General features: G+C 36.7%; 1 protein-coding gene across 1 annotated transcript in view; it reads right to left on the minus strand.

Moving 5' to 3' along the window:
• Positions 1-15,915, minus strand: part of LOC107718414 (palladin-like) — an 81,315-nt gene that overhangs the window by 43,337 nt on the left and 22,063 nt on the right. The window contains 2 exon segments of the mRNA XM_016525480.1: positions 1,542-1,608; positions 2,721-2,896. Coding sequence (XP_016380966.1) covers positions 1,542-1,608; positions 2,721-2,896 — 243 coding nt within the window.

Consider the following 15,915-nt stretch of genomic DNA (forward strand, 5'->3'; position numbering starts at 1 on the left):
TTTACAAAAAAATTTCATTTTTTTTACTAAAATGAAAATCTAAAATCTAAAAATAAAAACATTCAAAATAAGAATTTAAAACTATAATAGTATCTCAATAATACTAAAAACACTAGTGTTAGTGAAAAAGATGTAGATAGATGTACAGTAGTGTTTCTGATGCCCATGGGCAGATCTTTGCCAGACTGAAAGTGAGAGTGATATTCTATTTGAGCATATTAAAAAAGCTATATCCATCTCTAATGGGCCGATACAGGTTTATTTAAAGTCTTAAAGGGGTCATATGATGCGATTTCAATTTTTCCTTTCTCTTTGGAGTGTTACAAGCTCTTGGTGCATAAAGAAGATCTGTAAAGTTGCAAAGAGTGTTTGTCTGACTTTTAAAACATTAGGGGCCAGACTTACTAACAGCTTGCGCCAACGCAAACCGTCTTTTGGCATTAAAATAGTACTGTCAGGATTTACTAAAGATGCGCAGTGAAGAATTAGCGCTGAAAAGGTGCTATGAAAAAACCTTATTGAATATGCATTTGTAGGAGTTTCCCTTTCAGACTCAAAATTTCTGGGAGGAGAGTATTAAAATGAATCACGCAACGCGATTTACTAACGTCTGCGCTTGTCAAATTACTGGTATTTGTGCCATTATTTAACATCCCAAAAAAAAAAGTGCTGCTCTTGGTAGATTGTGTTGGTCATTATGGAAATGATCTGGCTGCGTCTGTTTTCTTTAATTTGCGCATTGTCAGTAAATCACCCGAAGAAATTTCCACTCCCATTAGCACATTTTTGGAATTGCACTCTCAGGCTAATTCGCCCTGTTTAGTAAATCTGGCCCCAAGTCATTTAATTTAAAGTGAAAGTTTCCGACAGCAAATACATAGAAATATAAGCTAAGAAAAGTTATAAACGATATAATGTTGGAAATTGTTTACATGCTCTCTGTGTGGGGTAATTGCTCTCTAACACGCACCAATTTACACACACACACACACACACACACACACACACACAGACAGACAGAGTGAAGTAATATCCACTCCACACTGTCTGAATTTTCACTATGCAGTTTGCACCTTATAAATGACTTTGGAGCCATGAAAGCGTAATCCCAAATGGGTGCGATGATGTCACTGGGCACCAGAGCCAAACGCTTAATAATTTGTGTAAACAGTAAGGAAAGACTGATAGTCCAGTAAAGACAAGAGATGACAGGAAGAGAAATAAGCGGATGACTGAAGAAATCAGAGGTGACTGAAGAGAGTTCAAGCGATCACACAAAGTAAGAAGATTAGACAACACGATAACTAAATTCTTGATTGATCATTGGCCATCAAAGACAAGCAGTCTAACAGCTTTGGCTATTCTTTAAGGTCACTTCATACCCAAACAACCTGCCATGTTCTTCAGGAGGAGTAATACAAACTTTCATGGCAGAGGGTAAATTATGGGCTATTAGATCATACATAGTCAGGGCCAGTTAAGCTGAGGTCAAAGGGTTAATTAAAGGTCCTGCGAGGTAGAACATGCTGAAACACACATACTGTGGCATGGCTCCAGACCTAGACTTCGACACGGATCCTTCACCTTCTGAGTCTGAGGAAGAAGTGCCTTTACAGAGAGAAACATAATGAGAAAATGGAAGAGAAAACCATTAACTCCTGGTTAAAACATTTTAGGCTGCACGTTGCCTTCCTTTTACTGTTTAAGGCTCGTTCACTCCAAGGGAGATAACTATAATGATAACTATAAAGTTTTACCAATCATACTAATATGAGAATAGCGAAGTTCACACCACAACTTTAACAATAACAACACAGAGGAATGATAGTTCATCACTTACAGCTGATGAACGATAAAAACAATGACAGCCAATCAGAATCCATCCTGCTTTAAAAAGCAAGCAAGTGGCAGACAACAAATCTGCATCATGCACTGATGATAAACAATATTATTGTGTGTTGCAAATATAGCTATCATTATAGTTATTTTTTCATTATCATTCTTGGTGTGAACGGACCTTAAGTACTGAGTAAATGTGCAGTCACATTTACCTTTGCTCAGCAAAACTGCATGGATGAAATCCAGTCATTTTTAATAGGAATCCATGTGATCAGGAGTTTTATGTAAAGGTGAAAGGCCTTGGCTATTATTTAAGGTCACTTCATACCCAAACAACCTGCCACGTGCTTCAGGTTAGGTAACAGAAACTTTTATGGCACTAAATTAGGGGCTATTAGATAATACATAGTCAGGGCCGGTTAAGCTGTCAGCTGAGGTCAAAGGGTTAAAGGTCACGTGAGGAAGAACATGCACGGATCCTTCACCTCATAGTTTGAGGATAAAGCAAATTTACAGAGTGTCCACTAAATTTTGCTGAAATTTCAATAATGTGACTGTGCCTTAATACTATTAAACATCATCTAATTAGTATAATGTAATTATTTTGTGGTAGTAATTATGTTTCATTTGAATTGTTTGCAAAGCATTGCTAAATATACATTTTTCATATTTATACAAATTATAATACACAATATTTTTCTATTTCTAAACATTTATCCATTTGCTACTAGATTTTATTAGATTTATGCTTAAAACATAAAACAGAAAGAAAATACTTTCTTGTGTAATAATTTATCTTGTATAAAGGATGATAATATTTTATTACTTTGAAAAATATATATATATATACTGATCAAAAAATGATTTAACTATGACCTCACCTTCAATATAGACCTCTGCAAAGGTGTTGTCTGCTCCCAGTGCGTTGGAAGCTACGCAGGTGTACCTGCCGGTGTCGTCTTCAAATGCTTCAGTTATCACCAGAGTGTGCAAGTCACCATTACGACAGATCTGGATATCAGGGCAGTGGTGCAGCTCCCGCCCCTCACAAAACCACCTGTCCAATGGAACAGAGAGGACGGCATGTCAATCAAAGGGAGTGCCCAATTATATTAAAATATTGTTAGCTAAAATGTGACCCTGGACCACAAAACCAGTCATAAGACATAGATTTTAACATAGATTTATACATCATCTGAAAGCTGAATAAATAAGCTTTCTATTGATGTATGGTTTGTTAGGATAGGACAACATTTATAAGATATACAACTATTTGAAAATCTGGAATCTGAGTGTGCGAAAAAAATCTAAATACTGAGAAAATCGCCTTTAAAGTTGTCTAAATTAAGTAATATTGTTCAATTAAATTAGATTTAATCAAAACAAACAAATATGCATTGATTTATCTCACAAATAATATGATTAATGCAAGGGGAAACTACTAACCTATTAATCACAAAAACTCTCAAATCTGTAGCAGTACTGACCGTGATGTATGTGTGAGAAAGAGGCAAAATAAATGTAAATGAAGGACTGAGGTCATGTTTACTGTAAAACCACTGGTCGCTTAGTTGGCTGCAATCAATTTTCTCTTACAGTCTCTTTGTGTGGGTTTCAAACTGGTATTACTAATCCCCACCAAAACTCTCATCTAAGGGTGAGTCAACTCTCAAGAAACTGAGAGCAGATTTCCCTCATTAGAGTGATATTTCCCAGTTCATCAACATTGCATTGCTGTTAAAACCATTCACTCTTTCATCAAAAAGAGTTTCATCAAAGCTTAAATACTGTGCTGGCAGTCAAACTTGTGTGTGACTTTAAGATGAAGTATGCAGAATTCTGAGAAAAAAGTCAAAGTTGCAAGGTTTAAACCTGCAATTCTGTGAAAAGAAGTCAGAGTTACAAGATATAAACTCAGATTTGTGAAATTTAAACTATATATTTATAACTAAAATATATCTCACAATTCTGACTTTTTTTCTCAGAATTGAGAAAAAAGTCAGAATTGTGAAATAAAAAGTCTCAATTACCTTATATATTTTTATTCTGTGGCAGAATCAGGTTTCTATAAATATGGTAGGGTATTGTAATGTTAAAAATAATCAAATATAAAATAAAAAATATTACTATTTCCATTTTGAACATCTAATCTGTGCTTTTCAAAATAAATAGTCTTGACCAAGCAACGTCCTGACAATTAATGTAAAACATTGAGTAGAATCTCTAAACTAGTTGAACACAGAAAAGTAAATCAGTGTGTCTCTGACAGGTTTTGTTGCTTAGTCATGACATTAAGCGATTCTCAGACAGGGAGGAATGTTTAGATTGATGTGTGTGCATGACACATCAAACACTCACACACCTAAATAAAAAGTCTCAATTACCTTATATATTTTTATTCTGTGGCAGAATATGGTAAATATGGTAGGGTATTGTAATGTTAAAAATAATCAAATATAAAATAAAAAATATTACTATTTCTATTTTGAACATCTAATCTGTGCTTTTCAAAATAAATAGTCTTGACCAAGCAACGTCCTGACAATTAATGTAAAACATTGAGTAGAATCTCTAAACTAGTTGAACACAGAAAAGTAAATCAGTGTGTCTCTGACAGGTTTTGTTGCTTAGTCATGACATTAAGCGATTCTCAGACAGGGAGGAATGTTTAGATTGATGTGTGTGCATGACACATCAAACACTCACACACCTAAAGTGGGGACACCACACTTCATTGTGACACACAGGTCTGGGAATCATAAAGTCTGCAGAGAAAGATCTTTACTCACCACACACACACCAAATGCAATTTCTATAAATCAGTTACTTGAGATGTCAGTCAGTGTTCTAATCCCCCCGAGGCATGAATATGAAAACTAGTATACCTGTCTCAAGCACCAGTGGGTGTTTGTTACGGGAAGCACAGGCACACACACATAAACACACAGTCTGGGTCACAGCGACTCTAACGCCTCCCCAATAATACATCATATTGTGCGATTCATTCAAGTTTTCTTTGTACTCCAAGTGTCCCAGACCACGTTCATCCATTCATATACCCGCACAGTCACGCACACACACACTTTAAAATGTGTCTGAAGTCGTCTGGAATGAGTTCTGGTTTAGGCGCACAGCTGTTCATTCAGCTCGTCTCCGGATCTTAAAATACTCTGGGACATCATTAAGACTTCTATAAAGAATCCCAACATTCCGGAGCCTGCTGTGTCCGTTTCATTCCATCCCGGCAGTCGAAGGCTTTATCCATTTTCTGCTTCATTCTCATTACCAAATTGAGTTCCTCTGTCCATTAAAGGGATATCACCCAAAAATGAAAATTCACCCTCACCCTCATGTTGTTCCAAAGACTTTGGTTAATCTTTGAAACACAAATAAAGATATTTTAATGAAAATTGAAAGGCTTCAGGTAACCACAACTTAAAAATCCAAAGTTTATAAAGGCACCGTAAAATTAATCCATATATAATCTTCTTGTGAAGAGATACGGTCGCTTTATATGATGGCCAGATTTAATTTAGGCCTTTTTTAACATCTAAACAATGATTGACATACATACAGCTCATCATATACTGTATGGCAAACACAGAAGCACATGCGTGCATCACACACTATAGAACAAACCTCATTGGTTCTCATACATCATCATATAAAGCGATCATATATCTTCAGAAAACGTATAATCTTCTTAATTCATATTGGTTAATTTTATAGCACCTTTATAGTTGGATCTTTTAAAGTCCAGACTGTTTTGGTAACTGGACTTTCAATGGAGGGACAGAAACCTCTCAGGATGTGTTTTGTGTTTCAAAGATTAAACACAGTCCTATGGGAACGACGTGAGGGTGAGTAAATTGTACCAGAATATTCATTTTTGGGTGAACCATTCCTTTAAATTTCTATCTGCTTCAGATCTGCTTTTTTTGTCTCTGCATTTGAAATCAGATCCCTAAACATTGATTCTTTCTCCAAGGCTATAAAAGTGAAGGATCTCTGTAACATTACAACTGAAATGTCTCTTCTGTGTGTTTGTGTAAATGTTTGAAACTGTTAGAGTCACTTTAGAACACCTTTGTGAATCCTGGAAAGATTCCAAGACATTCCAAGGTTTGGCGGCTCCATTTCGCACCCTTCTGCCGTTCATGGCTCGGACAACAGAACCTAATCTATCACTCATCCTCTTTGACTCGTCAGCACACACCGAAAGAACAGACAAGCTGCTCAAGCGAGTATGTCATCACATTATATCATATTCATGGATTCAAATGTTATTAACCATGTTCAGAACCAATGGTTAACGGTCAATTTAATGGCATCAGATGAAACACATTAAGTGTGTAGTGTTCAGTTCTCTATATATATTCATTTCTTTCTGTCTCTCCACCTCTATACAAGCTCATGCTAGCCTAAAACACTCATTTATCTAGAGAGGGAGAGTTATGGCTGATTTTACAGTGCCAGGACAGGTGTGTGTCTGATTCACCACAGCATCAAACTAGCTTTTTGGTTCTGCGAGGGTTTTTTTTCCCCTTAAGGATTATTGGTGGTTTAGATCAAATTCCAAAAACACAAAACACTTAATAAAACTAATTAAAGTTTTAGAAAATTGATGGCACAAGAACATGTCTAAGGCTGGGGATTACATGTTGTCTAGAAAGTATGTCTAATGGCTATAGTTTTCAGTAAACTTTATAATAATTATAATCAAGATACAAGGACAGTAAAGGTGAATTTCTATTTTACTGGCAACAGTGATTTTTTCATACATATTATTTTAAGGTCAATTGCTTGTGTTTTTTTGTAAGTTGCTAAATTAAATGAAAGTTGCTGAATGAATAAAGGTTAATAGAAATGAGTGCGTCCCATGTTTTAAGAGGGAAACTCATGTCAGGACACGAGAGTGAACAGAGGCTCAGGTCATGTATGTCCAGCAGCTGGAATGTTTCACATAAATCACAGAGACAGGCAGACATGTTGTGTTTGTTATGTGGTGAAATCAGTCTACTTTCATTCTAAGATGTTCTGCATTTGAGACATCACTGTCATTGAGGTCAGGAAGCAGACTGAAATGTGGATTAGCTTGAGTCTGCTTGATCACATTCAGATGGAGAAGCTTCTAATTGCTCGACTAAAGCATCATGTCCATGTGTTTCAGATCCTGTGGGAAGGCAAAAGCGTTTGTGTGCTTTACCGCAACTACAGCAAAATTAAGCCCAGATCTGGCATTAAGGGTATCTGTCGTCTTCACCCCTTCTTCACTCAATCTACAGCTATTCCCTCATTTGTCTTCGTTATTAATTCTCTCCTCTCTTTTCTCGAGTTACCACTTTTTAAGCATATTTCAAGAACCGCGGCTGGCTGTGAAACACTTTTGATGAACTGCCTTACGACTCAAACCCACAGCACATATTATTGCCATCAGGACCAAACACGTCACTATACATACAATATACTGTACATGTGTGTTCACTAAACTGCAAACTGGCAACTAATGTATCTCTATGCAGCTTTTGAAACAACATGCATTGGCCTACACTGATAAAAAGATTTTGGGGTTCAGTCCCATTCGCCTTTTTTCCAGAATGCACTGGGATAGAATAATTATTATGGTTGCATTACTCAACTATTTAGCAATTTTAGATTTAGTTGAAATGAAGTACATAATATTGAATAATTCAAAACTAAACAAAAATGAAATCTTTGTTATGAAAATTATGTCTATAAAAACACGAGTTGATTAAAAATATGAAATTATAAATAATATAAGCATTTAAATAATAAGAATTCATAAATAAAGTTCTAAATATAAAGTATAAAATATATAGCCTTATGCTTAAGACGAATATGCAGTCACGACAACTCAACATTTTAACATTTACATAGTAAAATAATCTTTTTTTTTTTTTTTTTTTAAAATGTGCTGAAACAAATCTAGACTTTAAGACAAAGACTGACTTTAGTGCCTTGTGCATGGATGCTAAACCTGCCTAAAAATCACCCAATTCCATCTCTTATGGACTCTTGTCACCCAAATATGTTCTGAAATGTTGAATGTTTCTGCATTGCTTCATGACTACTTCATTGTGTCTGTCTGCATCTCCGACCACAACTCACAAACAGACTGGAGAACCAGCTCATGAGCAGTCAGCCTCAGTGCCCTACAGGGAATTCTCCCCATTGTCCCATGGAAAGAGCAAAAGGAATGACAAATGTGCCATATTTATTTAACCTTTTTAATGGAGAACAGCTGACTGTCTTTTCAGCATATCGTGCTACGTTTAGGATGCCGTGTCTCGAGACCTTGGTGTACTGCATCTAGCTGTTTTTGAATTCAAACACGTGTCTCAGAAGGTGAAAAGACCCACTGAAGCAGTTAGACCAGCTTAGTTCTGATGTCATCATCTGTTACAAAACAGGCTATCACAATAAACCATTAAATAACTGAGGAACCGTTTCAGAAAAACTATCTACTGCTAAAACGCAGCTTGTCACGGTAATGGAACTAAACAAACAATGTGTTTGCCATAAACACCAGAACGTGTTACACAAGACATCCCTGTTTAGGGATCCTAGTTTAGTTTTCCACTGGAGTTCTACTGCACGCTTTTCACTAATTAGATGGGTGGATTGGGTTTAAAGGCTTACAGGCAGTGGTGGAGTTTGCCATTTTGGTATGTGGGTGCAAGTGAGAAATCCTGTTTGTTTCAATCACTAGAAGAGCCTATATCAACCAAAGAGGAAATGGACCGAAACTGTTCATAGTATATTAATCTAATAATAATGTATAGATATGTATATATATGTATGTATGTAAATGAATATATTAATTAAATCTATCTATCTATTATCATTATTGAGTTCAGTATAAGTTTATTCATTTATTGATATACATTTGTCTCATCAAGCATCCACAATTATATACATGTTCAATTCACAAAACATTATGGGTGGTGGAAGTATTGGGAATAGATTTTGCTAGTGTTGCCACGGTAACACGTCCGTCATATCCACAAACCTAATGAACAATCATTATGGGTAATTACTGAACCATATAAACCAATTCATCAGTGTCCATCACAGCCAAACACTTTGTGTGTCTGTGAGAGAGGAAGAGAGGGACTGGTACAAACTCTTTCTCTGCCTCTTTTTGTGGTTTGGCCATGATGTGGCCAGTGTTACACAGCCTCGCTATTTAAACTTTCCATCTACAACAGCAAATAACAACAAGTCACAGAGTATGTGTGTGTGGATAGTGCCTTCATTCACTCCCTCATTCTCACATGCAAAAGACGCACACTTCTAAGTTAAACTTACTGTCCTGCCAAGTAACAGGAAATTGCATCTCTTGCACTGTAAAGGCTGTCTCCATTCTCACATTTTCACGATCATGCATGCAACAACAATCAGATAAATGGAAATGGAAACGGAAATTTTCCTTGTGTGCACTATACTCGAAGTGATCACAGGCATAGAGAAACACAAGGGGCTGGATAGAAATAAGAAAACGCCACTCACTGCTTCCATGGATAATTATAAGCCACCTCCAAAACCAGGGCATACTGATCTTCTGGCAGGAGTCAAACAAGTAAAAAACCCAAGAGTACAGACCATGAGAGAGTTTGATGGTCAGCGCTAAACACTACTGAGGCGTTCAAGGAAACCAGTACTGGACTAATTCTGAAATGTAGGAGCTTTCTGACAAGAAACATTTGTTTTCCACTACAAAAATACATTTATAGCAGCATAGACAGTGCAGAAGTATAGTGACATAAAGACATTTATACAGAAATTACAATTACAGAAATCATGTCATAAAGTTTATGATGTTTTAAATATGAAATTATGACTATAGAAACATGAAAATATAAAATATAAATAAAATATGTATTTATTCTAAAAAAAAAAGAAGCTGTTTTTGAAAAAGGAACATTGCTCTATAAAAATATCTTTATAGCCTCATTCACAGAGCAGAAGGGATCTACAGAGGCGGCAAAAAGGCATTTATATAGAAATTATCATTGCAATTAATAATGTTATGATTATTAATATGAAATTATAAATTTAGAAACTTGAATTATACAGAAAGAGATCAATAGAATTTACAAACACACACACACACATTTATATATATATATATATAAATTCTATTGATCTCTTTCTGTATAATATGCCCCATATGCACTTCATCTATCGAATGGTTCTGGATAAATCCACTTTTCTTTTTCCTCTTTCTGTTTTTTCTCTTGCTCTCTTTTCATGCATGAAGGCCTGAAATAATCAGATTTGGCTTCCCCTAAACTTGGCATATCAAGAGACCTGAAATTCAACCAGATCTGTTGAATCTGTTGGAGGTGTTTTGAAAGAATATGCTTCATGTCACTGACATCAGTCCAGACACCACCTCAGAAACACAGGAAACAATGTCTGGAGCCATAATTAAACACTGACCAGCTTTGGGAGACTGAGAGGGTGGGGCCGGGTTGGGGGTCACATGCATGTCTGATGCTGTGGAAGAACAAAGATTACAATGAAAGTTTAAAAAGAAAAGACAACTATGGCAACATTCAGAACAATCTTATCAAGATTGTCAAGAATATAGTGTGTGCATGTGTGTAAGCCGAGTTCATGACTATTGCTGAAGTCTCTGAGTGTCATTTTGCGTCTGGTTACAATTGACATCACAGGTCAGATGCTAAAGGTCAGAGGCCAAGAAGGGAATCCAGGGAAGAAGATAGGAATAGAGAGAAGACCACAGAAGATGCCCCAAATAGAAATACTGATAGATGTATCTGCAGCAGCTGAATTATGAAGTGCTTGTAAACACACACACTCACACTGTATTATAAACTGTATGAATAATTCATATGGTATTTGCCATCTCAAATGAGGCACAGAAGATGCATCTGAAGTGAAATATATACCAGAAAAAGTTGCATTTATTACAGTTGGAAAAATTGTTATGAGATAAATATACATTTATTTAAATATTCAGTTTTTTATAATATTTTATATTACAAAATATGAATGACAAAAATTAAGAAAAAAAAACACAAAAAATTGTGAATAAAATGTAATGCAGAATTAATAAATATTTACTCTAACGACAATATTTAAGGCTGCACTGATGCTGCATCAAGATCTAGTAAGACCATATAGTACAAAATAATTTATTGCATTGCTCAGCACATCATATTGCATTTATTAAAACATTTAGTTTAGAGATAACTTGACAAATCAACTTTATTTTCACTGATAAATGTGACAGTCAATAACTAAAAGAGTCTTAGATAAAAACCATACAGAAGGCAATAATTTAGAATATCAGATAAACTGACTTATAACATTTGTTTACTTAAATACTTCAAACATTCAACAATTACTTGTCAAAATTAAATATCAAATATAAATGCTTAGTACTAATTTAAGGAGTAAATAAAATAAAATAAAATTAAATTAAAACCTTTTGACAGAATATATATTTTTTAAGCTGATGGAAGCAGAGGGAGGTAAAGGATAACTAATATCTGTAAAGCAACTTTTCAGAGTAGTTCAAAGTTCAGTTGAACTTACCTGAGCTCTATGCTTCACTTGCTTAAAGTATATCCAAAAATGCCAATTAAACATGTAGATTTTGTCTGTACGAAATGCTCACACACTCCCTTTGAACGCCTACACAAGCCTGAGAGCTCCTTCAAACACTTACACATGTACACACTCTCTGCCACTGTGGGTAGAGCTGTGACTGAAACACACATCCAGCTGAAGAAAAAGAGAGAGAGGGAGGGAACAGGAGGCTGTAATACAAGAGTACATGAGGAGAGAGAGAAAGACGCTGTAACTGGGAATAAAGATTCAATGGCACTCTATTCATTCATTATTTTTCTCTTATTCATTCTCTCTTTTGCAAATCGCTTCAATCTCTAATGTCGACTTCACCCTGCATCTCCTCAAATTAAGATTCCCATGTCACAGGAACTATTTGTCTTCGGTCTGCCATTTGAATTGGTCTTGAATTGGATTCAAGATTTCTTAGAAATTGAGAAACAACTCAAATTTGAGTATACAGCTTTCAGGGGTGAATGGAGGACAACTCTTAAAGGGACAGTATGGTTGGTCTCATTGACCACATTTAAATGCTACTGATCTACAGTATAACAAAGAACATATACTGCGATCAGTGTTACATGCACATCATTTTGCAATTAAAATCCAAATTAAGACTTTATTCCAAAACTGATCTTTTGATTCTTCACAGCTATTGGCTATTCCTGTGTACATGAAAACAGCATATTTCAAATAGACTAAGACATATATATTCTTTTCCTGCTATTCTCTGCTGCTTATATTTGACATGTTTGCTCTTGCCATTTATTGCATGTCAATAATTTTGGACCATAATTTAATTTACTCATTACTTTATTTATATCACCCAGAATAATTTTGTAATCTATGTAGTTTACAAGTTTAGAAGTTTATTTTAAAGAAATTAATACTTTTATTCAGCAAGGATGCATTAAATTAATCAAAAGTTGTAATAAACACATTTATAACGTTACAAAAAAAGTCATTTTCAAATAAATGCATTTCTTTTGAAATTTCGATGCATAAAAGAATCCTGAAAAAAAAAAATTGGTCAAAAATTGGAAGAGCACAACTGTTTCAACATTGATAAGAAATGTTTCTTGAGCACCAAATCAGAATATTACAGTGATTTCTGAATACATATTTAAATAAATTTTAAATTGTAATAATATTTTACAAAATTACTGTTTTACTGTATTTTTGATCAAATAAATGCAGCCTTGGTGAGCATAAGAAACTTCTTTCAAAAACAGCAAATATCTAGTGTGACTAGGCGATTTTCTCAGTATTTAGATTTTTTTGCACCCTCAGATTCCAGATTTTCAAATAGTTGTATCTCGACCAATTATTGTCCTATCCTAACAAACCATACATCAATGGAAAGCTTATTTATTCCGCTTTCAGATGATGTATAATTCTCAATTTCAGAAAATTTACCCTTATGACTATAGTTTTGTGGTCCAGGGTCACATTTGGTCTTATTGTCAGATGTACGCGAGGCCCAGAGTATTCTGGGTATTATTCTAGAACTCTATTAAGCTCACACAGAAAAACAATTTCTAGCTGCTTCAGCTCTGCTGTTACTCATGCCAGCATGTCCAGGTCACAGTCCAGCAGGCACCTTACCAACACTTTCTCATTGATACATTAACACAATGAAACAGGTTGCAACCATTGTTACTGCTCTGCAAACAGTGCTTAGGCTCAGTTAGAAATGTTGTATTGCAATAATTTTGTCATGTTTCATCTTTTAATTATTAATATTATTATTAATCAAATGCTGAACAATTGATTCAGGTATCAGATTTTTCTGAATCTTAAAAGAATATACAAAACGAAACAAACAAACAAACTTTGCAAATATTTCTACTATTGTGTCATTTAGTTGCATGGGACATATTCAGCATTTCAATAATCATCAGACCTGGACAGAAATAGCACCTTTTAGTGTTAGTTAGAACTTAGAGGAGCCCACATAGCACTGAGCTATAAAAAAAATAAAAAAAAATATGGCTAACAGCACCTGGTCTCTCAGTCAAACAGATGGCTCTCTCCTGTTTCATCTATGCATCCTGGGACAGTGATAGACAAGATACAGAAGCAAGCAGGCCATCTTATCACTGATAACTTTTTGGAACCGGCAGAGGCATGTAATATTTGCACAATAACACAATTGTGTTGTATACAGTACAGTTAATCCTTTATTTGGGGTGAGGTTTAAACGTGTTGTGGCATATTGAGATTGTAACATTTCGCAGACCTTCATGGAGAGTTAGTAACTCTCAGTCTTTCAGTCCATAAACAGGTGGAACATTTGGGTGGGGCATTTATGGAGCTTGTTCCATAGAGCTTAGAAAGTACACATACCCCCAGAAACACACACACACACACACACACACACACAAAACAAGAGACAAATACTCATATCTGTGCATCAAGGCATTTGTAAACCAGCACACAGAATGATGCAAAAACACATCCACACCCACTTTTATAGTTAGCAACAAGGCTAGCATTAAAAAGTGTGTTTGCATGACTAGGTTTTCCTCTACAAACATTTCTACAAGATTTGCATGTACACATTCTGTGTCCCACACCTCAACAGTGCCCTCTCTGTGATTATTTATCAGACCAAGGAGGTGCTTATGTTCCACAGCCATTCCTTTAGAAACAGGACAAAGTGATACAAATAGAGAAAACACAAACACAACATTTTTTGCTTTATTTATGAATAATTATTACCTTTGATGACATCTAAGTATGCAAGACAATTTAGCCTCAGAGTAAAAAATAAATAAATAAATAATCACTTTTGAGCACTTTTGAGCTAAGAAATAAAGCTCAGTCATGATATAGAAAGCTGAGAAATGATGCCTCTGCAGGCAGCATATGGAAGTAGGATTGAAAATCAACTTTAGAGTAATTTTTAGTAAATCGCATGGCAAATTGATAAAAACAAAACACAGTTCACTTTTGGACACACTAGAGGCTGTTTCTGTGCCATGAAGTTGACTTTCCTATGTTCACTTCAAATCCTGTCTACTGAGATAGACTGAATGATTTTTGAAGGCAGCATAGATGTATCCTTCATTGGCTATGATATCTCACTTTCCTGTGTGTTCATTTCCATGACAGTTGAGCTAAAAAATAAAATATAAAATGGGTGGTTGTTTGTGTGCAAATGAATGTTTTGTTGTAGTTTGTAAGTATTGTAGTAATTTAATATTCCCTTTAGTTATCACCAACAATCTCTCTGTCAGGGATTCATCACAGTCACTGCAGTCACCAGCCCGGATAATCACCCGATCACAGTCACCTGAGTTCTGATCACCCGCACCTGCTGTCACCAATCAAGCCACACTACAAATACACACACATCACAGTCACTCACTGTCTGGTCTACCGTTCACTCCTATGGACTGCCCTGGACTCGCTATACGATATTCTCCTTGAAAAACTTATCTTCTGGTTCTCCTGTGATCCTCCAATGACTCCTTGGAAGCTGTTCCACGATCTCCCACGAAACCGGCATCAGACACTCACCCTCAGAACTCAGATAAGAACCCTGGAATCATTCACTCTGTTGACACTCACCTACCTTAACCTAACCCATTACACTCCTCCACATCCTGTACCAATAAACCATCCTGTCTTTCACTTACCCGTTGTGTCTGGCCTTGCTTTGACAGAAGACCGGACCAATACAAATACCGCCATGGGTCCTTGACCTCCCACACCCGCAGAAGTCCTGGAGGAGCTGGTAAACGCCCTCCGGGCTGCCCTGCTTCCTCCGACCACCCCCCAGTCTGCCTCTGTCAGTCCCATGGCCATGCTTCATACACGGGTGATGCAGCTGAGCGCACTGTCACCGCAACTCTCACGTCATTACCCACTCCGACTCCCACCCAGGTACCGCATTCACCCCACTTTCCATGTGTCACTCCTTAAACCGCACTTTGCCCACCAGTCTGTCACGCCTGGCACGGGTTCCCCAGTACCAGATCCGATGCAAGTGGACGCCTCCCGGCTCACCCCATCGGAACGTGCTCGCCGTCTCGCGGCCGGTCTGTGTCTATGCTGCGCAGCGGCGGATCATTACATCAGGACCTGCCCAGTCAGACCCCCACGTCCTGCGGTGAGTACCCTCCAACTAGACCCTGTCATTTACACGTTGTCAATGCTATCGGTACAACTATTCACCCCAGACCTTTCTGTTTCAGTCCCTGCCCTCGTCGACTCGGGCTCCTCGGGCAATTTCATATCCCAGGACCTATTGAATCGTCTCCATCTGCCCCGGAGACGTCATGCCCAGGAGCTCCGAGTCGAGACCATCCAACTCAGAACTCCGATAAGAACCCTGGAATCATTCACTCTGACACTCACCTACCTTAACCTAACCCATTACACTCCTCCACATCCTGTTCCAATAAACCATCCTGTCTTTCACTTACCCGTTGTGTCTGGCCTTGCTTTATGACA

The sequence above is a fragment of the Sinocyclocheilus rhinocerous genome, unplaced genomic scaffold (genome assembly GCF_001515625.1).
Source record: "Sinocyclocheilus rhinocerous isolate Xijiao unplaced genomic scaffold, SAMN03320098_v1.1 scaffold453, whole genome shotgun sequence".
In the NCBI taxonomy this organism is placed as follows: Eukaryota; Metazoa; Chordata; class Actinopteri; order Cypriniformes; family Cyprinidae; genus Sinocyclocheilus; species Sinocyclocheilus rhinocerous.